The 24,160-nt window shown below is 42.0% G+C and overlaps 1 protein-coding gene across 1 annotated transcript in view; it reads left to right on the forward strand.

The window, feature by feature from the left end:
• The window catches only part of LOC132832226 (transcription factor E2F3-like), a 68,565-nt gene extending 48,296 nt beyond the window's left edge, over positions 1-20,269 (forward strand). Inside the window, exons 5-7 of the mRNA XM_060850034.1 lie at positions 1,453-1,567; positions 1,849-1,987; positions 19,063-20,269. Coding sequence (XP_060706017.1) covers positions 1,453-1,567; positions 1,849-1,987; positions 19,063-19,325 — 517 coding nt within the window. The 3' untranslated portion in view covers positions 19,326-20,269. The remainder of the gene's footprint in view (positions 1-1,452; positions 1,568-1,848; positions 1,988-19,062) is intronic.
• The last annotated feature ends 3,891 nt before the right edge of the window (positions 20,270-24,160 follow it).

The raw sequence follows: 24,160 nt of genomic DNA on the forward strand, positions 1-24,160 counted from the left end.
GATTCTGATAAAACCATCTTATCTCAATGCATCTTTTCTCAAAACCAGGCAGCTTTTGGCTCTTCTCTGTATTCCTGTCTTCTAGGGGACTCTGCTTCATAGGTTACTGATGGATAAAGGTACCTTTTTACACAGCTTTTTGGGCATTCTACACATGCTGGTGGTGTGGCAGTTCTTATCCCAACTGTTCTATTTTCCCCAGGCTTATACCCCCAAAGCTTCGGATTGTGTCATTGGCTTTTAAGATTGTCAATATACTAAATGCAAACTGGATTGGAGTTTGGTGTATTTTTGGAGTATAATTTAAACTGGCCTAATTCAATCTGTTTTTGTCTCCAGGCAACACAGCTAATCCAGCTTTTGGCCAAGTGTTCATTGTTATCTTATTGAGAACACTTGGTCCTGTCAGGTATTTCTTGCTAGCTTTTAACACTCTTAAAGGTACAGTCCACCCACCTCTTCATAACAATCTCATTTTTGATGTTTTTATAATCAACCTGTTCAGTGATGCTTTTACACACCTCCGGAGCAAGTGGAACTTGGACCTGGACCTGGACCTCCTGCCTCAGATAGGGATAGTTCCACTGTGACACCAGAAAACTTTTAAAGGGCATGATGGATGTATTTAAGATGCTTTCCCTTGAGGTGCTGATGGTATGCTTCAGAAGGTGTATTTTGTAGTTTTTTTGTATTAGAGAGGTTGAGACACAGGTGCTAAATGGTCTGTTCCTAGCCAATGAAGTAAACAGCTTATGAGACATTGGAGTTTTTATTAAAGTTTGAACAGTAGAAGCACCTCTCCCTGGACTGGAGAATTGTATGTGAGACCATCTATTTTGCTAAATTTGCTTTTGTGAAGGCTATGTTTTGAGGTGTTATTTTGGAACTGTTGCTGTTTAGTAGTTAAATCTCTTTATTCTGTGAAGCTTTCCAATAGAGTAAAGTTATTCCAATTCTTCATCCTTTTGTCTATAATTTAATAGTGTAAGAATAAAGTGTTTTGCTTTAAGTAGTTTGACTAATTGATTAGCATGCAGAACACACTGCCTTATACTGGCCTTTAAAAAATAAGAAAAGGTTGGGGATTAAACTACTGTATTAATATATTTTTGAGGCGGTTTAGTCTGGTTCTTGTGCCTATTAGTGGGGGATGCTTTCATACTATAAGGGGTAGTCCATTTAAGACTGGTGTCAAAAATTCATTCACTGAGGCTGTTGAATCATAATTTCTCTGCCCCTGCCAGTTTGGAAGCTCAATCAAGGGAAATGGAGACATTGTGAAAAAGTGGCCTTCATACAGATCTGAATAAATAGTTGAATAGGCTTGTCAAATTCTTCCTCATCTGTAGATGTGGGTGTCACTAGCTAGGCCAGTGTTTATAGCCCATTCCATATTATCCAGCGAGCAGATTGTTATTCAATGTCTAATTTACACCCCTTGACATCTGACACATTAAATTATGTGACTTATCAGGACATCAGAAAGATCCAGAGTTTCAAAGGCCAAGTGGTAATAGCTGTGAAAGCTCCTCCTGAAACCAGGTTGGAAGTATCCGATCCTTATGATGTAAGTTGATGCTCATTGGAGAGAGACTGATCACAATAATCAGCTGTAGTGTTTAATATTGCCTTTATTTTTAAAGGATTATTTTTGCACATTGAATTGTCCTTGTTCTGATCTCAGTAGAATTAAGTCTTGTACATTTCAGACAAGTGATCATTGACATAAATTTGAAGTAGGGTGATTGAATTCTAAAGATTATTTAACCAGTTTATGGAAAATAAACTATTTTACAATCATTGACCTAATTTTTGATTTTCTATCATTTTTGAATTTTAAATTTTTAGAATTTCCAGATACATTTATTAAGCTCTAAAGGCCCTATTGAGGTTTATTTATGTCCAGATGACGCTGGAACATCTAATAGTCCATTGAAAGCTGCGAGTCAAGAGCATTCTAGGAGTATTTCCCAGTCACATGTCTGTGGTAAGTTTTGGACAATGATTGATTTTTGCTCTGTATGTTGTGTGTTTTAGACGACATGTCTCAAATGTCAATTACATTTTTTAAAAAAACACAACAATGAATTATTTCTCAAAATTTAAAGTGAAAGCTAGATGAACTGTGCAAATTTGATTCAAAGCTTGATTTGACCCTTCTTGGAGGTGTTGCCTCCCAATTGTCCTATTATGAGAAGGAAATAGAGGCCCTGAGTTTGTGCAAAAAAAATGATGCCAGAGGTGCAGGCACTTTTGTATTCAACATGTTCATAAATGTTATTACACAAGTTGCAGTTGTTATGGGTATGTTGACCGTGCTGGGAATTCAGATTGCAGACATTTGTCCGCTTTCTAGGTGACATCGTCAGTGCTGTGGAGCTTCTTGTGAAACTGTGCTGTATGGAGTCAGTTGGATTGTGAATTTGTTCCCATTGCTTCCTGTTGCCAGTTCTGGTTGTTCGGTGCATTGGTTGGTATAATGGGGTCTTGGTCAATGTGTTTATTTCTGGAGGCTTTGGGTGAGTGCCCATGCTTGTAAGAGTTCTCTGGCCATCCTCTGTTTGGCTTGACCTATTATCGTGTGGTCCTTGTCATTTGTGTGCATAGATACCAGGGATAGCTGGTAGTGGCGTTTAGTAGCTGTTTGTTCATGAATGCGGATTGCTAGTTGCCTGCTTGTCCTATATAGTGTTTTGTGCAGTTTCTATGCTGAATCCTGTACGTGATGGGTATTGGGTTTTTTTGTTCTGGTGAGTTGTCTTGAATGTGGCTGTTGGTTTATGTGCTGTCATAAATCGGAGTGGTCAGTGGAGTCTGGCTGTCAGTTCTGAGACTTTTATAATGTAAGGTAGAGTGGTAACTATGGCTTGTTGCGCATCCTCACTATATATTGTCTTTCTGCTAGTCATCTGCAGATCAAGTTGCTGTGATATGTTTTTGACAAAGGCTTTGTGGAGGTGGTGTTCTTTTTGTAGATAGGAAGTGCTACAGCATATTGTAGCTGCAAATGTGTTGCTGGTCAAAGCACAGCAGGTTAGGCAGCATCTCAGGAATAGAGAATTCAACGTTTCGAGCATAAGCCCTTCATCAGGAATAAGAGAGAGAGAGCCAAGCAGGCTGAGATAAAAGGTAGGGAGGAGGGACTAGGGGGAGGGGCGATGGAGGTGGGATAGGTGGAAGGAGGTCAAGGTGAGGGTGATAGGCCGGAGTGGGGTGGGGGCGGAGAGGTCAGGAAGAGGATTGCAGGTTAGGAGGGCGGTGCTGAGTTGAGGGAACCGACTGAGACAAGGTGGGGGGCGGGGAAATGAGGAAGCTGGAGAAATCTGAATTCATACCTTGTGGTTGGAGGGTTCCCAGGCGGAAGATGAGGCGCTCCTCCTCCAGCCGTCGTGTAGTTGTGTTCTGCCGGTGGAGGAGTCCGAGGACCTGCATGTCCTCGGTGGAGTGGGAGGGGGAGTTAAAGTGTTGAGCCACGGGGTGATTGGGTTGGTTGGTTCGGGCGGCCCAGAGGTGTTCTCTGAAGCGTTCCGCAAGTAAGCGGCCTGTCTCACCAATATAGAGGAGGCCACATCGGGTGCAGCGGATGCAATAGATGATGTGTGTGGAGGTACAGGTGAACTTGTGGCGGATATGGAAGGATCCCTTGGGGCCTTGGAGGGAAGTGAGTGTGGAGGTGTGGGCGCAAGTTTTACATTTCCTGCGGTTGCAGGGGAAGGTGCCGGGGGTGGAGGTTGGGTTGGTGGGGGGTGTGGATCTGACAAGGGAGTCACGAAGGGAGTGGTCCTTGCGGAACGCTGATAGGGGAGGGGAGGGAAATATATCCTTGGTGGTGGGGTCCGTTTGGAGGTGGCGGAAATGGCGGCGGATAATACGTTGTATGCGCAGGTTGGTGGGGTGGTAGGTGAGAACCAGTGGGGTTCTGTCTTGGTGGCGGTTGGAGGAGCGGGGCTCAAGGGCGGAGGAGCGGGAAGTGGAGGAGATGCGGTGGAGGGCATCGTCGATCACGTCTGGGGGGATTCTGCGGTCCTTGAAGAAGGAGGCCATCTGGGTTGTGCGGTGTTGGAATTGGTCCTCCTGGGAGCAGATGCGGCGGAGACGAAGGAATTGGGAATATGGGATGGCGTTTTTACAGGGGGCAGGGTGGGAGGAGGTGTAGTCCAGGTAGCTGTGGGAGTCAGTCGGTTTATAATAGATGTCTGTGTTGAGTCGGTCGCCCGAGATAGAAATGGAAAGGTCTAGGAAGGGGAGGGAGGAGTCTGAGACAGTCCAGGTGAATTTCAGGTCGGGATGGAAGGTGTTAGTAAAGTTGATGAACTGTTCAACCTCCTCGTGGGAGCACGAGGCAGCGCCGATACAGTCATCGATGTAGCGGAGGAAAAGGTGGGGGGTGGTGCCAGTGTAGTTGCGGAAGATGGACTGTTCCACGTATCCTACGAAGAGGCAGGCATAGCTGGGGCCCATGCGGGTGCCCATGGCAACTCCTTTAGTTTGGAGGAAGTGGGAGGATTGAAAAGAGAAGTTATTCAGGGTGAGGACCAGTTCAGTCAGTCGAAGGAGGGTGTCAGTGGAAGGGTACTGGTTAGTGCGGCGGGAAAGGAAGAAGCGGAGGGCTTTGAGTCCTTCGTGATGGGGGATGGAGGTGTACAGGGACTGGATGTCCATAGTGAAAATAAGGCGTTGGGGACCGGGGAAGCGAAAATCCTGGAGGAGGTGGAGTGCGTGGGTGGTGTCCCGAACGTAGGTGGGGAGTTCTTGGACTAAAGGGGACAGGACCGTGTCGAGGTATTGGGAGATGAGTTCGGTGGGGCAGGAGCAGGCTGAGACAATGGGTCGGCCGGGGCAGGCAGGTTTGTGGATTTTGGGCAGGAGGTAGAAACGGGCGGTGCGGGGTTGTGGGACTATGAGGTTGGAGGCGGTGGATGGGAGATCCCCTGAGGTGATGAGGTCCTGGATGGTCTGGGAGATGATGGTTTGGTGGTGGGAGGTGGGGTCGTGGTCAAGGGGGCGATAAGAGGAGGCGTCCGCGAGCTGGCGTTTGGCTTCAGCGGTGTACAGGTCAGTGCGCCAAACTACCACCGCGCCTCCCTTGTCTGCGGGTTTGATGGTGAGGTTGGGATTGGAGCGGAGGGTTTTGTAGTCCTTTTTGGTGGTTGCTGTTATTCAGGATCTGATTGTGTGTGGCTTTTTTTTTGTTTTGTTGTGTATTCTTCATTTTGTGTTCATCAGATCCAGGAATGGGATTTGGTTGTTAATTTCTTCCTCATGAATTTGATCCCTGTGAGCATGGTGCTGATAATTTGGTGTGTGCTCTCGATTCCTGTTGTTTAACTATACAAAAGTCCCACGTATCTGATCCAGTCTTTGCATCACTGCTTATGCTATGAGCCCAGAGATGGGTGAGTCCATATATTCCCCATTGATTTGTTCATATATCTGGCTGTTGAATATGAAGTGTGTTGTCATGCATGGGTCCTGTAGTTTAAGTAAGCAGTCCTTCTGTTTGTCCAGGAGGTTGGTTATTGTCAACGGAGGTAAACTGCACCATTATATTGAATGAGACCCCATTGCTTCACCCTTGTCTATGTTTACGTTCTCAATATTGTCTAGGAATTCCTGTGATGATTTTATTGAGTGTTTGGATCTGCTGGCTAGATGTTTTGAGTTTCTGTTGTTCTTTTGCCAGTTTGTGGTGGAGTTCCTCGAAGTGCCACAATGGGTCTGAGTGGTATGTCTGGTTTATGTTCCTTTTTAAATAATCTGTAAAATTGTGGGGTGTTGGTACCTTCTGGTTTCACCCTTTGTAGGTCTGTCTTGGTCATCAGTCCATTTTTGTGCAGGTTCCATAGTGTGTTGTTTATTGTATTAAATGTGGTGTGGGGTCATTCATCCCCTGTAGGTAGGTGTCGGTTCTGCAAGTGGTTTTTCTGCTTGTTTTTATATGGTCAGTTTTATTCATGATTACTGTCATTCTGCCTTTATCCGCTGGTAATATGACTGTTTTCATCCTATTTTGTGTTGATAGGGCTTCTCTCCTTTTGTGTTGAGGTTGTTTTTGTTTCCTTTGTCAATCAGGGTACAATGGTTTGTCTGACCGTTTACTGTGTCTCTTCAATTAGTCTGTTTGTTCTGAGCCTACATCCTAGTGCAGCTAGCAAGTCTGTTTTTTTGCCATCCTTGTGGTTTTAATTGAATCCTTTAACTAGCATTGCTTTTTCTGTGTCTGTGAGCTGTCTGTTGGATAGGTTTCTTACCCAGGTGTCTGTCAGGTTGTCTTTTCTGCTGTTGGTTAGTTTAGTCATTTTGTCTTGTGCTGTTTTTTTTTGTGGTTCTGTTCTATCCTGTTGGGATGGCCTGTTCGACTGTTACAGTCCACTTCTGATTGGTCGCTTTTGAAATTAACGATTTTTGGCATGGAGTTTCTTGTCTGTACCTGTGTTGTGTGCACTCATAATCATAATCTGGATCATCATGATGCAGTTTTATCTGGCTGTTTCTCTGGCATATGGGTTGATTGGCTTTCTGTACCCTTTCGTAATGGTTAAAAGGACAGGGATCGAGAGCACTCACAGATTATCAACACCACGCTCACAGGGATCAAATTTGTGAGAAGAGGAAATTAACAACCAACTCCCATTCCTGGACGTGATGGTAGAAAAGACTGAGAATGCACAACAAAAGGATACAGAAAAGTCACACATGGAGTAGATCCTGAATTAGAACAACAATCACCCAAACACATCCAAGCGAAGCTGCATGAGGACCCTGTTCCAAAGGGCTACAATACACTGCAACACTCCCATCTGCGAAGAGAAGGGAAAAAAAACCTTCATAAAGTCTTTGCCAAGAACTGATATCCCCACAGCTTTATCCACAGATGCCTGACAGACAGACAATGTGATGAGTTCATGCCATGACCCAACACACCACTCCATCTTCTATTTTAAAAAAAAAGTTTCTGAACTGAAGGGGAAAGATATAAGAGATTTAAGGGGGCAACTTTTCCACACAGGGTCGTACGTGTACGGAATGAGCTGCCAGATTGGAGGCAAGTATGATTACAACATTTAAAAGGGAAATGGATATATGAATAGGAAGGGTTTAGAGAGATATGGGCCAGGTGCTGGCAGGTGGGACAAGATTGCATTGGGATATCTGGTCGGCATGGACGAGTTGGACCAAAGGATCTGTTTCCGTGTTGTACATCTCCATAACAGCCAGACTCCTCCGACCACTCAGTTTTTGCGCTGACATAAGTCAGACAGCCACACTCCGATAACAACTCACCAGAACAAGAGATCCAATATCCATGATGTGCAGGACATACATGGTGTACAGAGACTGCACAAAACACTAAAGAGGAGAAACAGGTAGACAACATCTGCACTTGTGAACTTGAAACAGCCATGAAACTTCACAACCAACTGCCCCGAGTATCTATACATGCAGGTGATGAAGACAACAATTTTGACTGGGACAACAGAAGAATAATAAATCAAGCCCAGCAGAGTACAGCCAGTGATCTCCTAAAAGCATGACACTCATCCACGAGCTCCATCCATAAACTCATTGACCTAGACCATTGCAACAAACAACTGGAATGAAGCCACATCAATTCCAGCTGACACCGTGGGCCAGAGCTTCACTTGAGGATCCACAGCACTGAGGGTGTCACCTACAGAGGGGACAAAATGTCTGCAATCAAAATTCCCAGCTCAGTGAACATATTCACAACAAATCTCTCTGGAGTAGGTGGGAATTGAACCCTGACCTGTTGGTCCAGAGATAGTCAATGTACCAGTGTGTCACAATGCTGACAGCTAAGAGTTTTGCTCATCCCTTAAGTAGAATCACTATAACACTCATTTTCTATTAAAACCTTCATAATTATCCAGAGCTCCAAGGTTATAAGCCAGCAACAAAGAATGAACAGATGGAGAGAAAGCTGCAACATGGCTTAATGAATTATGAAGGTTTTAATAGAATATGCGAGGGGCAGAGTGATTCTGCTGTGGGGATGAGCAAGACACTTGGCTGACAGCATCAGGCAGCCATCACAAAGTTAAGTTCAAAAGCATTTTCTTCACCTAGAGAACCTGTGAATATGGACTTGCTATTATGGAATGTTGAGGTGAATTACAAAAATGTATTTTAGGGGCGGCTTGGTAAGCTTATGAGGAAGGAGGAGAAAGAACTCTTCTGATACTTGGGTGAGAATGGAAAGGTGAAGGCTTGAGTGAAACAGATTCTGGAATGGACTGGTTGAACTGGACAGCCTGACTGCTATATATTCGGTCACCCCACATAACTGACTAACATTAAACAAAGTAGTCTGAAATCTTGGAACAATGTCATTTTGAAACATAGAACACTACAGTGCAGTACAGGCCCTTTGGTTCCACAGGTCGGCACAACATCAAGGGCCAATCTGAAACTCATCTAACCAACACTCTTCCATTCTTGTCCATATGCCTATCCAGTGACCATTTAAATGCCTTTTAAAGTTGGTGAGTATACTACTGTCAACAACATAGGAAGGGAAATGGTTGATATTCTGAAGGGAGATTAGAGTTAGGTAGAAATTTAAAAAGGAGGTCCTCGAGGGTAGTAATATCTGGATTACCCCCGGTGCTACGAGCTAGTGAGGGCAGGAATAGGAGAATAGAGCAGATGAATGCATGGCTGAGGAACTGGTGTATGGGAGAAGGATTCACATTTTTGGATCATTGGAATCTCTTTTGGGGTAGAAGTGACCTGTACAAGAAGGACGGATTGCACCTAAATTGGAAGGGGACTAATATACTGGCAGGGAAATTTGCTAGAACTGCTTGGGAGGATTTAAACTAGTAAGGTGGGGGGTGGGACCCAGGGAGAAAGTGAGGAAGGAGATCGATCTGACACTGGTATAGTTGAGAACAGAAATGAGTCAGTCAGGGCAGGCAGGGACAAGGTAGGACTAATAAATTAAACTGCATTTATTTCGATGCAAGGGACCGAACAGAGAAGGCAGATGAACTCAGGGCATGGTTAGGAATGTGGGACTGGGATATCATAGCAATTACAGAAACATGGCTCAGGGATGGGCAGGACGGGCAGCTTAATGTTCCAGGATACAAATGCTACAGGAAGGATAGAAAGGGAGGCAAGAGAGGAGGGGGAATGGCCTTTTTGATGAGGGATAACATTACATTTTGATGACGGAGGGTATTCCCAGAAATACATCCAGGGAAGTTAATTGGGTGGAACTGAGAAATAAGAAAGGGATGATCACCTTATTTGGATTGTATTATAGATTCCCCCAGTTGTCAGAGGGAAATTGAGAAACAAACTTGTAAGGAGATCTTAGCTATCTGTAAGAATAATAGGGTAGTTATGGTAGGGGATTATAACCTTTCCAAACATAGACTGGGACTGCCATTGTGTTAAAGGTTTAGATGGAGAGGAATTTAAGTATGTCCAAGACAATTTTCTGATTCCGTATGTGGATGTACCTACTAGAGAAGGTGCAAAACTTGACCTACTCTTGGGAAATAAGGCTTAGCAGGTGACTGAGGTGTCAGTGGGGGAGCACTTTGGGGCCAGCGACCATAATTCTATTTATTTTAAAATAGTGATGGAAAAGGATAGACCAGATTTAAAAGTTGAAGTTCTAAATTGGAGAAAGGCCAATTTTGATGGTATTAGGCAAGAACTTTCGAAAGCTGATAGGAAGCAGACGTTCGCAGGTAAAAGGACGGCTGGAAAATTGGAAGCCTTCAGAAATGAGATAAAAGAATCCAGAGAAAGTATATTCCTATCAGGGTGAAAGGGACGCCTGATAGGTATAGGGACTACTGGATGACTAAAGACAGTGGTCAGCACGGTGGCACTGCTGCCTCTCAGCGCCAGAGACCCAGGTTCAATTCCCGTCTCAGGCGACTGACTGTGTGGAGTTTTCACATTCTCCCGTGTCTGCGTGGGTTTCCTCTGGGTGCTCCGGTTTCCTCCCACAGTCCGAAGGTGTGCAGGTCAGGTGAATTGGCCATGCTAAATTGCCCGTAGTGTTAGGTGTAGGGGAATGGGTCTGGGTGGGGTGCGCTTCGGCGGGTCGGTGAGGACTTGTTGGGCTGAAGAGCCTGTTTCCACACTAAGTAATCAAATCTAATCTACCTTGAGGATTTGTTAAGAAAAAGAAGGAAGCATATGTCAGGTATAGACAGGATAGATTGAGTGAATCCTTAGAGTATAAAGGCAGTTGGAATATACTTAAGAGGGATATCAGGAGGGAAAATAGGGACATGAAATAGCTTTGGCACACAGAATTAAGGAGAATCCAAAGGATTTTTACAAATATATTAAGGACAAAAGGGTAACTAGGAGAGAATAGGGCCCCTCAAGGCAGTCTTTGTGTGAAACCACAGAAAATGGGGGAGATACTAAATGAATATTTTGCATCAGTATTTATTGTGGAAAAGGATATGGAAGATATAGACTGTAGGGAAATAGATGGTGACATCTTGTAAAATGTCCAGATTACAGAGGAGGAAGTGCTAGATGTCTTGAAAAGGATAAAGTGGATAAATCCCCAGGACCTGATCAAATGTACCCGAGAACTCTGTGGGAAGCTAGAATAGTGATTGCTGGGCCTCTTGCTGAGATATTTGTATCATCGGTAGTCTCAGGTGAGGTGTGCTGGAAGACTGGAGGTTGGCAATCATGGTGTCACTGTTTAAGAAGGGCGGTAAAGACAAGCCAGGGAACTATAGACTGGTGAGCCTGACCTCGATGGTGGGTAACTTGTTGCAGGGAATCCTGAGGGACAAGATGTACATGTATTTGGAAAGAGTTAGCAATGGTCAGCATTGCTTTGTGCATGGAAATCTTGTCTCTCAAACTTGATTAAATGTTTTGGAAGAAGTAACAAAGATGATTGAGGGCAGAGCAGTAGATGTGATTTATATGGATTTCAGTAATGCACTTGACAAGGTTCCCCATGAGAGACTGATTAGCAAGGTTAGATCTCATGGAATACAGGGAGAACTAGCCATTTGGATACAGACCTGGCTCAAAGGTAGAAGACAGAAGGTAGTGGTGCAGCGTTGTTTTTCAGACTGGAGGCCTGTGACCAGTGGAGTGCCACAAAAGTCCTCTAATTTTTGTCATTTACATAAATGATTTGGATGTGAACAAAAGAGGTACAGTTAGTAAGTTTGCTGATGACCCCAAAATTGGGGGTGTAGTGCACAGCAAAGAGGGTTACCTCAGATTACAACAGGATCTGGTCCAGATCGGCCAATGGGCTGAGAAGTGGCAGATGGAGTTTAATTCATATAAATGTGAGGTGCTGCATTTTGGGAAAGCAAATCTTAGCTAGACTTTTATACACTTAATGGTAAGGTCCTAGGGAGTGTTGCTGAGCAAAGAGACCTTGGTGTGCTGGTTCATTGCTCCTTGAAAGTGGAGTCGCAGGTAGATAGGATAGTGAAGAAGGTGTTTGGTATCCTTTCCTTTATTGGTCAGAGTACTGAGTACAGGAATTGGGAGGTCATATAGTGGCTGTACAGGACATTGGTTAGACCACTGCTGGAATGTTGCGTGCAATTCTGGCCTTCCTATCTGAAGGATGTTGTGAAACTTGAAAGGGTTCAGAAATATGTACAAGGATATTGCCTGGGTTGGAGGATTTGAGTTATAGGGAGTGGCTGAACAGGCTGGGGCTGTTTTCCCTGGAATGTCTGAGGCTAAGGGGTGCCCTTCTTGTGGTTTACAAAATTGAGGGGCATGGGATAGGATAAATAGGCAAAGTCTTTTCCCTGGGGTTGGGGAGTCCAGAACTAGAGGGCATAGGTTTAGAGTGAGAGGGAAAAGATATAAAAGAGACATATGGGGCAACTGTTTCAGAGGGTGGTACGGGTATGGAGTGAGCTGCCAGAGGAAGTGGTGGAGGCTGGTATAATTGCAACATTTAAGAGGCATTTGGATGGGTATATGAATAGGAAAGGTTTGAAGGGATATGGGCTTGGTGCTAGTGGGACTAGATTGGGTTGGGCTATGTGGTCGGCATGGACGAGTTGGACCGAAGGGTCTGTTTCCATGCTGTACATCTCTATGACTATGTTGCAGGCAGTGTGTTCCATGCTCCTACTACTTAGTAATGAAACTACCTCTGACATCTGTCCTATATCTATCACCCCTGAATTTAAAGCTATGTCCCCTTGTGCTAGCCATCAATATCAGAGTAAAAAGGCTCTCGATGTCCAACATATCTAACCCTCTGATTATCTTGTCTGTCTCAATTAAGTCTCCTCTCCATCTTCTCTCATGAAAACAGCCTCAAGTCCCTCTGTCTTCCCTCAAGACCTTCCCTCAATACCAGGCAACATTCTAGTTAATCTCCTCTGAACCCTTTCCAGAGTTTCCACATCCTTTGTTTATGGCAGTGACCTGAACTGTACGCAATACTCCAAATGTGGCCACACCAGAGTTTTGTACAGCTTCAGCATGACCTCATGGTTCCAAAACTCAATCCCTCTACTAGTGAAAGCTAACACACCATATGCCGCCTGAACAACCCTATCAACCTGGGTGGCATATTTCAAGGATCTGTCCCCAAACACTCGGATCTCTCTGCTCATCTACACTACCAAGAATCTTACTGTTAGTCCAGTACTCTGCATTCCTGTTACTCCTTTCAAAATGAATCACCCCACACTTTTCCACATTAACTCCATTTTCCATCTCTCAGCCCAGCTCTGCAGCTTATCTATGTCTCTCTAAGTTAACATCCTTCGTCACTATCTACTTCTACTTCTCTACCGACCTTGGTATTGTCTGCAAATTCACTAATCCATTCCTGTATGCCCTCATCCAGTTCATTTATATAAATGACAAACCACAACAGACCCAAAACAGTTCCTTACGGTACCCGACTAGTAACTGAACTCCAGGATGAATATTTCCCATCAATCACCATCCTGTCTTTCAGCTAGCCAATTTCTAATCCAAACCGCTAAAACACACACAACCCTGAAGCTGTGCAATACCCAACTGTATGGAACCTTTTCAAACACTTCAATAAAATCCATATATGCCACATCAACCGCTTTACCCTCCTCCACCTATTAGGTCGCCTTCTCAAAGAATTCAACCAGGTTTGTGAGGCACAACCTGCCCTTCACACAAGGGTAATCGACTTATTCCTCTCTAGCTGATTATAAATCCTATCTCTGACAGCCTTTCCGTTACTGTACCCACAATTGAAGTAAGACTCTCGGGTCTGTAATTTCTAGGGTTGTCTCTACTCCCTTTTTTGAACAAGGCAATGTTTGTTATCCTCCACTCTTCTGGCATGATTTCTGTAAACAATCATGACATAAAGATAATAAGCATAAACATAAGTCAAAAGCTCAGCAGTCTCCTCCCTGGCTTCCCAGAGAATCCTCTGATAAATCCCATCCAGCCCAGGGGGCTTATCTATTTTTACGCGTTCCTAAATTGCTAACACTTCCTCCTTATGCACCTCGATCCCATCTAGCCTTGTAGGCTGTATCTCTGTATTCTCCTTGACCATATTGTCTTTTCCCAGTGTGAATACTGATGAAAAATATCCATTTAGCGCTTCTCTTACCTTCTGACTCCTGTACAATTTCCCACAACTATGCTTGATTGGCCCTAATCTTACTCTAGTCATTCCTTTATTCCTGATATACCTGTAGAAAGCCTTAAGGTGTTCCTTGACTCTACTTGCCTTTGACTTCTTGTGTCCCATCCTGGCTCCTCTTGGCTCTCTTTAGATCTTTCCTGGCTAACTTGTAACTCTCAAGCGTCCTAACTGAACCTTCACATCTCGTCGTCGCATAAGCTACCTTATTCCTCTTGAAGAGATTCAACTTCCTTAGTAAACCATGGCTCCTGCACTCCACAACTTCCTGCCTGCCTGACCGGTACAGACTTATCAAGGACCTGCAGTAGCTGGTCCTTGAATAAGCTCCACATTTCGATTGTGTCCATCCTCTCCCCATCCTATGCATCCTAAATCTTGCTTAATCACATCATCATTGCCTTTTCCCCAGCTATAACTCTTGCCCTCTGGTATATACCTATCCTTTCCATTGCCAAAATAAACATAACCAAATTGTGGTCACTATCACCAAAGTGCTCATCTACCTCCAAATCTAATGTGGCCTCGCCCCTGTTGGCCTGTCTACATACTATCAGGAAACCCTCCTGCACACATTGGACAAAAACTGACCCCTCTAAATTACTCGAACTATAGTATTCCCAGTCAGTATTTGGAAAGGTAAAGCTCCCCCATAACTACCCTGTCATTCTCGTTCCTAATGAGGATCATTTTTGCAATCCTTTCCTCTACATTTCTGGAACTATTGAGGCTTATAGAAAACTCCCAACAGGGTAACTTCTCCTTTCCTGTTTCTAATCTCAGCCCATACTCAGTAAACGAGTCCTCAAATGTCCTTTCTGCAACCGTAATACTGTCCAAAACTAACAGTGCCACACTTCCCCCTCTTTTACCATTTTAACTGTTCTTACTGAAACATCTAAATCCCGGAATCTGCAATAACCATTCCTGTCCCTGTTCGACCCATGTCTATAAAATGGCCACAACATCGCAATCCCAGGTACCAACCCATGCTGCAATTTCATCCGCCGTATTCTGAATGCTCCTGGCATTGAAGTAGACATGCTTCAAATCAATTCTTGCTTGCTGGTGCCGCCTTGCAATCTTGAAATCTTAGTTGTGACTTCATTACTCTCATCCTTTCATGTACTTGAACTACAATTTTGGTTTCCATCCCCCTGCTGGATTAGTTTAAACCCACCTGAAGAGCATCAGCAAATTCCACCTCGCACCCCCATGATATTGGTACCCCTTTGGTTCAGGTGAAGACCATCCTGTTTGTAGAGGTCCCACCTACCTAAAAAAAGCCCCAATTATCCAGGAATCCAAAACCTTCCCTCCTGCACCATCCCTGTAGCCATGTGTTCAACTCTTCCACACCACCCCCCCGCCTTGCTAACATGTGGCACGGGCAACAAACCAGAGACAACTGTTTGTTCTAGTAGTAAGCTTCTGCCCTCGCTCCCTGAATTTCTGCTTTAAATCCCCATCTCTCTTCCCACCTATGTCGTTCGTGCCTATGTGGACCATGACTTGGGGCTGCTCCCCCTCCCCTCAAGGATCCCAAAAACACAATCAGAGACATCATGAACCCTGGCACTTGGGAGGCAACACACCAACCATGAATCACTCTTGTTCCCACAGAACCTCCTTTCTATCCCCCTAACTGTGAAATGTTCTGCTTCTCTTCCCCCTTTTTCTTCTGAGCAACAGGGTCAGACTCTGTACCAGAGACCTGTTCACCATTGCTTACCCCTGGTAAGTCGTCCACCTGCAACAGTATCCAAAACTGTATACTTGAGGGGAATTGCCACAGGGGATCCCTGCACTGCCTGCCAGTTCCCTTTCTGTCCCCTGTTGGTAATCAATCTACCTTCATCTTTTTACATCTTGAGATGTGACTACTAACCTGTAACTCCTCTCAATAACTCCCTCCGCCTCCCGAATGATCTGAAGTTCGTCCAGCTCCTGTTCCCTAAAGCAGTTGTTGAGGAGCTGGAGTTGGGTGTGCTTCCCAAAGATGCAGTCAGCAGGGACACCTTGCCTCCTACATTCTGCAGGAGGAACATTCAAGTGCCCTAACTTCCATTCCCACTATTCGAAATTCCCAGTGAGACTACTGAAAAACTGGAAAAAACTAAAGAAACGAGCCACCTTACCAATTGACGCACAGAACTCATTTTTTTTTGTTGGTTAGATGAGGACGGGTGGGTGTCACTACCTGAGTAGTGTTTTAGGTAAAACAACTGCCCAAATATAAAACCTCACTGACCCAGCAGTCCTGTGCAGCTCCTGCTGAGTGTGCACTCTGCCTGAACCTTTGTATCTTTTAACATTTACCTTCTCGCCAGGCCTCTGGTCCTCCCTGTCTCTCCTCCCACTCCAATTATCACTGGGGGGAAAAAACATTTTTCCACACTATCTCCAATATGAGCTTGCTTTGATATATCAACATGTTGTTTTAAAGTTTTTCAAAACATGTCCCACAAGTAAATAAAAACAAAATACTACTACTACTACTTAAATATCTCAATATGCCTATATCTGTAGTTCTAAATCAACATGTTCAGACATGTTGATCCATACCTAAGAGCAAGGAGGAACTTGAACCTTGGCCTCCTTGCCCAGTGATGGAGATATGCAGTTCGAATTCTACTTGTGCTTGTAGTAAGCTGCTTGACCAGTTTAATGTGAAGCTGCCTTTGTGTATTAATAGCCAGAGAGTGCTTGCTGTATAATGAATGGATCCCTATTTGTGGCAGGACCCGTTTCTACAGAAGCAAATTCTCATCCTCCTGAAATGTCCATTATTTTGTTGCACTGCCTTTAATAGTTCGACATGAGAATCAGACACTTTCAACCCAGCATACCCATGCACATTTGATCTGCAGTGGCCTCTGTTGTATGAATTTTCACTCATCTGATGAGAAGAGAATTGGAATTGACTGTGGTGCCTTTAAATTGGGAATATTCAGCTAAGGTTCATAAACTGGGTATTGTGAAATGAGCAAAGTGTTGCTCATAAAACTGTAACTTGAGTAGGAGTTTCCATTTTTAGAAGAGGATACCAAAACAAGTATTCTAATCATCTGTTCAATTTCAGTTTCCACCTTGCTGTCCTTTTATGGAGACAAATACATTTGGGAGAATGTGAATTCCCACAGTCTCTAATTCAGTTGTGTTAGCACCTATTGGGCTGTTCAAACACAGTGGGATTGCTGTTGAACCCAAATCTGATCTCTCCTTGCTTCCTATGCATGTTCTTGTCCCACAGGGTTGACCCTGGTAACTTGTTAACATTGACTGAATTTCTCTCATCCCTTTGGCTTTTATCACAATGTTGTTTTTTTACAAGGTTACTATGCCCTTGAGTTTTTTCCCCCCAAAAGAGGATAATTGGCCAGGGCCCAACTAGGCTGGGTTTGAAAGGTTTGTTGGGGCCCTTTTTCTTTACTCCTAATAGATAATGCCTCCTGCCTAAAGGCTTTCATGCCTTTTTAAAAAAAAATACAATCAAAGAGGAGTGACCAGCTAGTTGTGTTTAGCCTTCGTTTAGATTGAGTTTTTGATTCAGTTCAGCAGCGTATGTTCACTCCCTCCTTCTGACTTTGTAACCTGTAAGCTTTTTGTCATTTTTACTCTTTTTATGCTCAGGGATGTGTTTATTGGGAATGTTGCAAGTAATTTTAGAACAGCATCAAGTATGGATAGGATAATTAATCTGGGATTCAATTTTCTGTTCTTTGTGTTTCACTCTGTAATTTTTGTAAATAAGTTCTGTTTGTTTAAAACTTGGCAGTCAAATCACCTAATTCACTCTGGGAGCATCCACTATACAAGTAGCCAAGTTATGTTCTGGGCTACATGCTTAAAAATGTTTTGAGGAGTCTGGCCTGGTTCATAACAGCTTTTTAATAGCCCTGCTTCAAATTTTCAACACAGCAGGCTAAAGGTGGAATCTGGAACTTCACTGGTCTTTGTAACTTGGTACTTGACTCCTCATTATGATTATGAATAAAAGATGCACGTTGTGTTTGGTGTGAAAGAGTCCCCCTCGTGACGTGATCTGGCTAGACAGTTTTTTTGGGTTGGTTTGCTTTGAGGTGAAAAGGTAAATTGTTGTTCTCTCTGTGGAAGTGAAGTCTGTCAGAAAATACTGTAACTGAAAATTGGAAGAAGTCTGAGTACAGTCAAGGTGTATCCCAAAGATGGAGAAAGGGAAGGCAATCTATTTGATACATGTTGGATGATGACAGAAAGATGGCACAAGAGAAGGTGCAGATGAGAAATGTTAGGTGGATCGTAGAATTGTGAACCTGGATCATTTTATATGGAAGAGGTCTCTGGTTCAAGTCCAGGACAAGCCTGAGTTTCTCAGGGTTGTTAGGAACGCATATGGTATTTTGGCTTTCATTAACAGGGGGTTTGAGTTTAAGAGCCATGAGATCTTGTTGCAAATCTATCTAACTTTGGTTAGACTGCACTCTGAATACTGTGTCCAGTTCTGGTCACCCTGTTATAGAAAAGATGTGGATGCTTTGGAGAGGGTTCAGAGGACATTTACCAGGATACTGCCTGGAATGGAGGGCTAATCTTACGAAGAGAGGTTGACTGAGCTCGGACTTTTTTCATTGGTAAAAAGAAGGAAGAGAGGGGACTTAATTGAGCTGTACAAGATAATGAAAGGCATAGATAGAGTTGATAGCCAGAGACTTTTTCCCAGGGCAGAAATTGTTAACATGTGGGGTCATAGTTTTAAGCTGTTTGGTGGAAAGTATAGAGGGGATGTCAGAGGCGGGTTCTTTACGCAGAGAGTTGAGAGCATGGAATGCATTGCCAGCAGCAGTTGTGGAAGTGAGGATATTGGGGATATTTAAGAGACTGCTGGACATGCATATGGTCACAGAAATTTGAGGGTTTGTACATTAGGTTTACCTTACATTAGGATCAATGGTTGGCACAACATTGTGGGTTGAAGGGTCTGTTCTGTGCTGTACTGTTCTATGTTCTAAGATGGAGGAATTTCTTCATCATTAATGAGAAAAAGGAGATCCATATAAAGCATGAGAAGAGACTGGCATAAAACAAGATAATTCATTATTTTTTATATAGACGAGCACCCGAGCTACAAATCTTCTCCCAAACTTTGATAAACTTGGGTTTTTGGGTGAGACAACAGAGAAGGGCTAGTGGGGTAATCTGGAAAGGAAAAACAAAATACCTACAGAAAAATGGTGGGTAAGTGACACTAGGTTTATCACTTAGAGCCAGAATGGGCACAAGGCCAAATGGTGACTGGCTTGTATAAAATATAAACGTTTACTTTGAGAATGAGCTGGCCATTATCTGGTTTACAATCCTATATTAATGATGTGGATGTTAAGAGATATGCCATATGATTGGAAAATATCATATTAACCTGTTCATTGTTTATTTTCCATTGGCAGATTTTGATATTTCAAACAGTCAGCATGGTGACAGTTCGGGTTTACACTTTTCACCATTAACGTCATTGAACAATATTCTGCAGCAAACTGAAGATCAGATTTCATTGCCAATGGAAGAAGAAGGACTGTTTGTCAATCTGTCTCCATCAGCTGCACAGGAAGAGTACCTACTGAGCATTGGTGATAAAGCAGGAATCAGTGATCTGTTTGACTGTGATGTTAATGGGCTTTTCCCATTGGAAGATTTTTGTATGACCAATTAAGTATTTTCTTTTTGAAGTATAGAATAACTGCTACCAATGATGGACCTAGAAACAGAATGTAAGCTTGGTAGCTGGTGAGTGATAAAGGGAAATATGTACCAGTTACAGGAATAGTAATAGAAGTTTTTGCCAGTAAAACCACAGCCAGTTGTATTGATGTTAATCTCTACTGATTGTCAGCAACTGAGGTGATATTTGCTGGTATTTCAAATTATGTATTCGCATGAAATGAAATGTCACTATTGAATACCATACACATCTAATAATGGAGTTCTTGTGTTGGCTTTTGGCATGTATGATGCAAAAATTCATGCTCAAATTATTTCAAGACCTCGTAACCTTTCTGACGAGTCTTCCAAGGCGAATTTATCAGCTGTGAAAATGTTCTTGATGGTCTGAGACGTGTGATAGGTTTGCCTTTGGTCTTTCCTGAAAGAACCTGCTATAGCTATATTGACAGTCGTTTGTGTGGTCTGTGGTTAAGTTGAATGTGGCAATTTCAGTACATGTTGATTTGTTTGGTTATCATTGCTGAGCAAATAGAGGAAAAATATCTTATGAAAAGTGCAAATTAAAGTTCAAAAACAATTGTAGATATGATTTCTTGTTTACAATTAAGACTGAATTTTGGTTTGATTTTTAGAAGTAGTCTTGGCAGCAACTGCCAAGTTAATGAGTGCAGCTGGGTTTTTCCATGCATTTTCTTTTCTTCCATTGTATGCCATGAATGAAACGAGATCGAAAGTTAATTCTAGCTGCTGCTTCCTAATTTTGGGACCGTGCTTCTTGGCTTATTGCCGACATTTGGCTTGTGGAGGATTACTTAACATTTGTGTTATTGTATCTCTGATGTGAGGGATACTACTCTAAAACAATGCCCTATTAATTTTAATGCAAAGGATTATCTAGTACACTTTGTATTTCATAATGCTTTGCTATTGTATACTTGGATTCATTTGGACTAGATATGTGGTTGATATGTTTTAAATGTCAGCACAACATTGTGCATTAAGTTGTATAATTAGCACTAGCTTTCGTTGAAAATGAACATGCAGCCTAATACTTGCCTGAAAATGTTTTGAGAAACTTGTGTGGAATTGTTCCAAGCAATGGTAGTTGAAAAAGCTATATCTCTTAGTTCCATAATTCCTATTAAAGGACAAAACATTGAAAGTAATGGGGCATGTAAGTGACAGGTGGTGATAGTGAATGGAAGCAAACTCAGTCACTTGCTTATTGAGCACACTATCTGGTATAGAAATATGCCATCAAGACCAATTATATGCTTTAGTTGATGTCACTAGAGCAGCAACTCCCTTAACTAGGAAAGAGATAAATTGGAGTGGAAACCCGTCTACTGATAACCAGCCAATAACTGTTGATACAATATGTTGGGGGTGTGTGTGTATGTATGTATATATATTATATATTTATTTATTCACATACACACAAGTGCAGGATTGAAATCCATTTTGGTGCCTCTTTGTGGTAGAGCGAGTTCAAGCATTGTTTTGTAATAGTGAGTTGAATAAGATACTGAGTTTGACCGACTTCATTGCAACAGTTAGCTTTAGTATGAATGTCTTCAGATAAGGAGAGCTTAAAGTCACAACATCTGAGAGTGTTTGTGATGCTCCTTGAAGTTATGCTTGTCATCTTTGTCAATCAGCTTATAATAGAGGTTGATGCAATGAATCAGTAATGTGTTCCTTTTATCTTTAAGATATTATATTAATTGCATCCACTCTGCTGCAAGAATCCTTTATTACTGCTTTGTGGGTTCTCGCTTCTGATCACTATCCAACATTACCTTAAATTAAGCCCTTAATTTGACCCCTGACCTTGAAGGTGACTTTTTCAAGGAGTTTGGTATCCAGTTTTGGAAATTAATCTTTAAGTTATGGAAATCTTGTAGAATTGGTTGCATTGTGTCAATGTGATAATTGTTCAGTGAACAAGCCTCACTTAAGTTTGTTCCATGTGACCTTTGTCTGTGTGTATTATCTCCATGAACTGGCATTTTCTTTCAAATTCCTTACACGGCTAAATGTTAAAAATGGATCAACTTCAGGGTGGATCAATCAAACGGTTAAGAATAACGATTTAAATACAACCAAAGTTAATCTAATTTTTAAATATGATGGTTGTTAAAGTGTGATAGGCTCAAGTTGTTATTGACTCGAAAGCTACAGGTTAACACAATGATTCAAGGATAGTGTGACATCACTATGACAATGCAGAATGGAAGCATTCTTGAGTTTGTTTGAGCATTTGTCAAATTGATTATATAGATTCTTACAGATGAAAACACTCAATGTTTATGTACTCCAATAAACTCCAACTGAATGGACAGTGAATAGATGGATTGTTCTCTTATGACTATTTGGCTTCATACATCAGGCCCTCCCTCCTTGCCTAACTATTTCGAATGAATAATAATTTTCTATTCACCTCACCATGTTAATCCTGGCATACATTTTGTCATCCAGTTGAAGAGCACAAACAGGTTGTTTTTACTGAGTAGTACATATGCAACCTTGATCTTCCAATTACTTGAATTCTTCCCATGTCATCAAACTGACTAGGTCTCATTGATCATTTTGGCTGAGACTTCAGACCACACTGGATGAATAATTGCCAGAGGTTCAGTTGTGAAGATACTTTCAGATTATATTTATTTCATTCCATTGCTGTTCATGCTTTATGGGAAGCAACTGGTTGTTTGTAAACTCAATGCAGCAGCTGTGAGCAGTCTTATCTCAGACCTTTCGAATATGTTAAATACAAACAAAATCTGCTGTGTCACTCTACCACAATGACCAGCAATAGTGGAGTTCTGCACATTTGGTACATCATTGCTGTCATTGTATCTTGTAAGACAATGCAGTTGGGTGTAAGGTGCCAGTTTTGGCTTATCTATTCTTTAGATTGTAAACAAGAGGTGTACTTGCACATTTACTTCAATAAGCCTTAAACATTACATTTTTCTAGAAAATAAAATTTTGCTATAACATAAAGCTCGACTTTTAAATTGCTTCCTTTTACACAGAAAAGTGTTCAGATCCTTGGGTATTGTTGGCGTATTTCTCAGTTGGTTGCCACTCTTGAAGTTGTCTTATTTACCATCTGCATAAATGTTTACTGAAAGATCAAAGTCTGCCTAGAACTGTGTAAAGGAATTGACAAATACACATGGTACTATTCAGCACAGTGCTGGCTCTTCATAATAAATTATGAAAAAAAATCTATAATCTATTCAAAGAGACTTTGCAACCTTTTGACTGTGTTCATTGTTCAGGCTTTTTCTTAACACTGTTATGCACCAATGCATTTTCTTGGCGTTGCCAAACTTAAAGGGACACTACCATCAAACTTTGTAAAGACTTGTAAAGGTTTTATCACCCACATTTGTAACTAGTTGTTTTTAAATGATATCCTATTTAACCCAAGAGCTGGATGCCTGTTTTAAAAAAAAATGTACATAGTGTATATGAAACGTGTGCAAAGCACATTAAACCAACTAAGTGCCAGCTTAATTCTAAATTTTGATGGTACTTCAGAAATGGTAAAATTTGTGGGAAAGCTTCCCTTGAATTTATAATGTTTAAACTCGAGTGTAAATAAAATATGAATTTAAATGTTTACCTTTCTGTATTTAGTCTTGGATTAACTATTTCCCATCCCTTCATTACCCTGACCAAATGTAAGCTCAGTAATTGGAGACATTTAGATCATGCGCATTGACAAGTATGAGTCCCACGAAGTCACAGCAATTCAAATGCTCACTGCCCACATGAGGACGTCTTATTTGTGTCTCTTAATTGCAAGATTTAACTTCTGCTTGGCCATTGACTGTAAAGTTCTTATTGAGCCTGACTCTGATAACTTTTAAGTCATGACATGGGTTTTGAAAATCAGAGCGAAGCAAGATGTGTAGTTTGTGGACCAAAATTATGCTGACTCGATGGGGTTTGGCATCCCCAGATGTCTTGCTCAAAATTCTGATATTTTCCAGCATAATTTCATCAGTGGGTACAAAACATTTTCAGATAATGGAGGATTTTCTTTGCACGTGGAAAAACCATGATGGAAAATGTGTACTTAATGAGTTGCCACACACAACAATGAGATAATAACGAGAAGCGTTTTATTATGTTGAATTGAAGTATTTAAGCCATGGCAGCAGTGAAAATTTATTTTGAAAATTGTGCCATAGAATCTCAGAATGGAGACTTAATCTCACTGGCAATATCTGATCTGATAATTTTCAACTTCACTTTACTATCTTATACCTGTAAACCTTGGTTCCTTTACTCCAACCTCCTTATGAAACATTCCTATAAAAGACCTAGAAATTTTAAGGGGTGCATCAATTAATGCATAACAAAAAGGAATGAAATGGTCACATGAATATAGATGCTCAGGAAACCAATAAATATTTTGAAAAATTTCATGTTTATTGTTCATTAACCTGAAGAATACAAATACAATGCAGCTTATTTTTTATTCTTAAAAAAAAACTGCAAAAGCATATTAAAAGCAATATATTAGAGTTGCTGGAGATCTGAAGTAGAAAAAAAAACAATACTGGAGAGACTCCTTTCTGGCAGTGTTTGTGGAGAGAGACCATTCATGTTTTGAGTTCAACATAACCCTACATATCTACCTCTCCAATTCTGAAATCAATATGTTGGAAATAGGAGGCAAATTGGGCATGGGTGTTCTTAAGAGATGATGGAGATATCAATGCAAGAGTGGCTGTACACAACAGAAAACATTGGTCCAATTGTGTTAATAAAATAAAGGTCAGCACTGACTGAAGCAAAACATGAAAA

The sequence above is a fragment of the Hemiscyllium ocellatum genome, chromosome 34 (genome assembly GCF_020745735.1).
Source record: "Hemiscyllium ocellatum isolate sHemOce1 chromosome 34, sHemOce1.pat.X.cur, whole genome shotgun sequence".
In the NCBI taxonomy this organism is placed as follows: Eukaryota; Metazoa; Chordata; class Chondrichthyes; order Orectolobiformes; family Hemiscylliidae; genus Hemiscyllium; species Hemiscyllium ocellatum.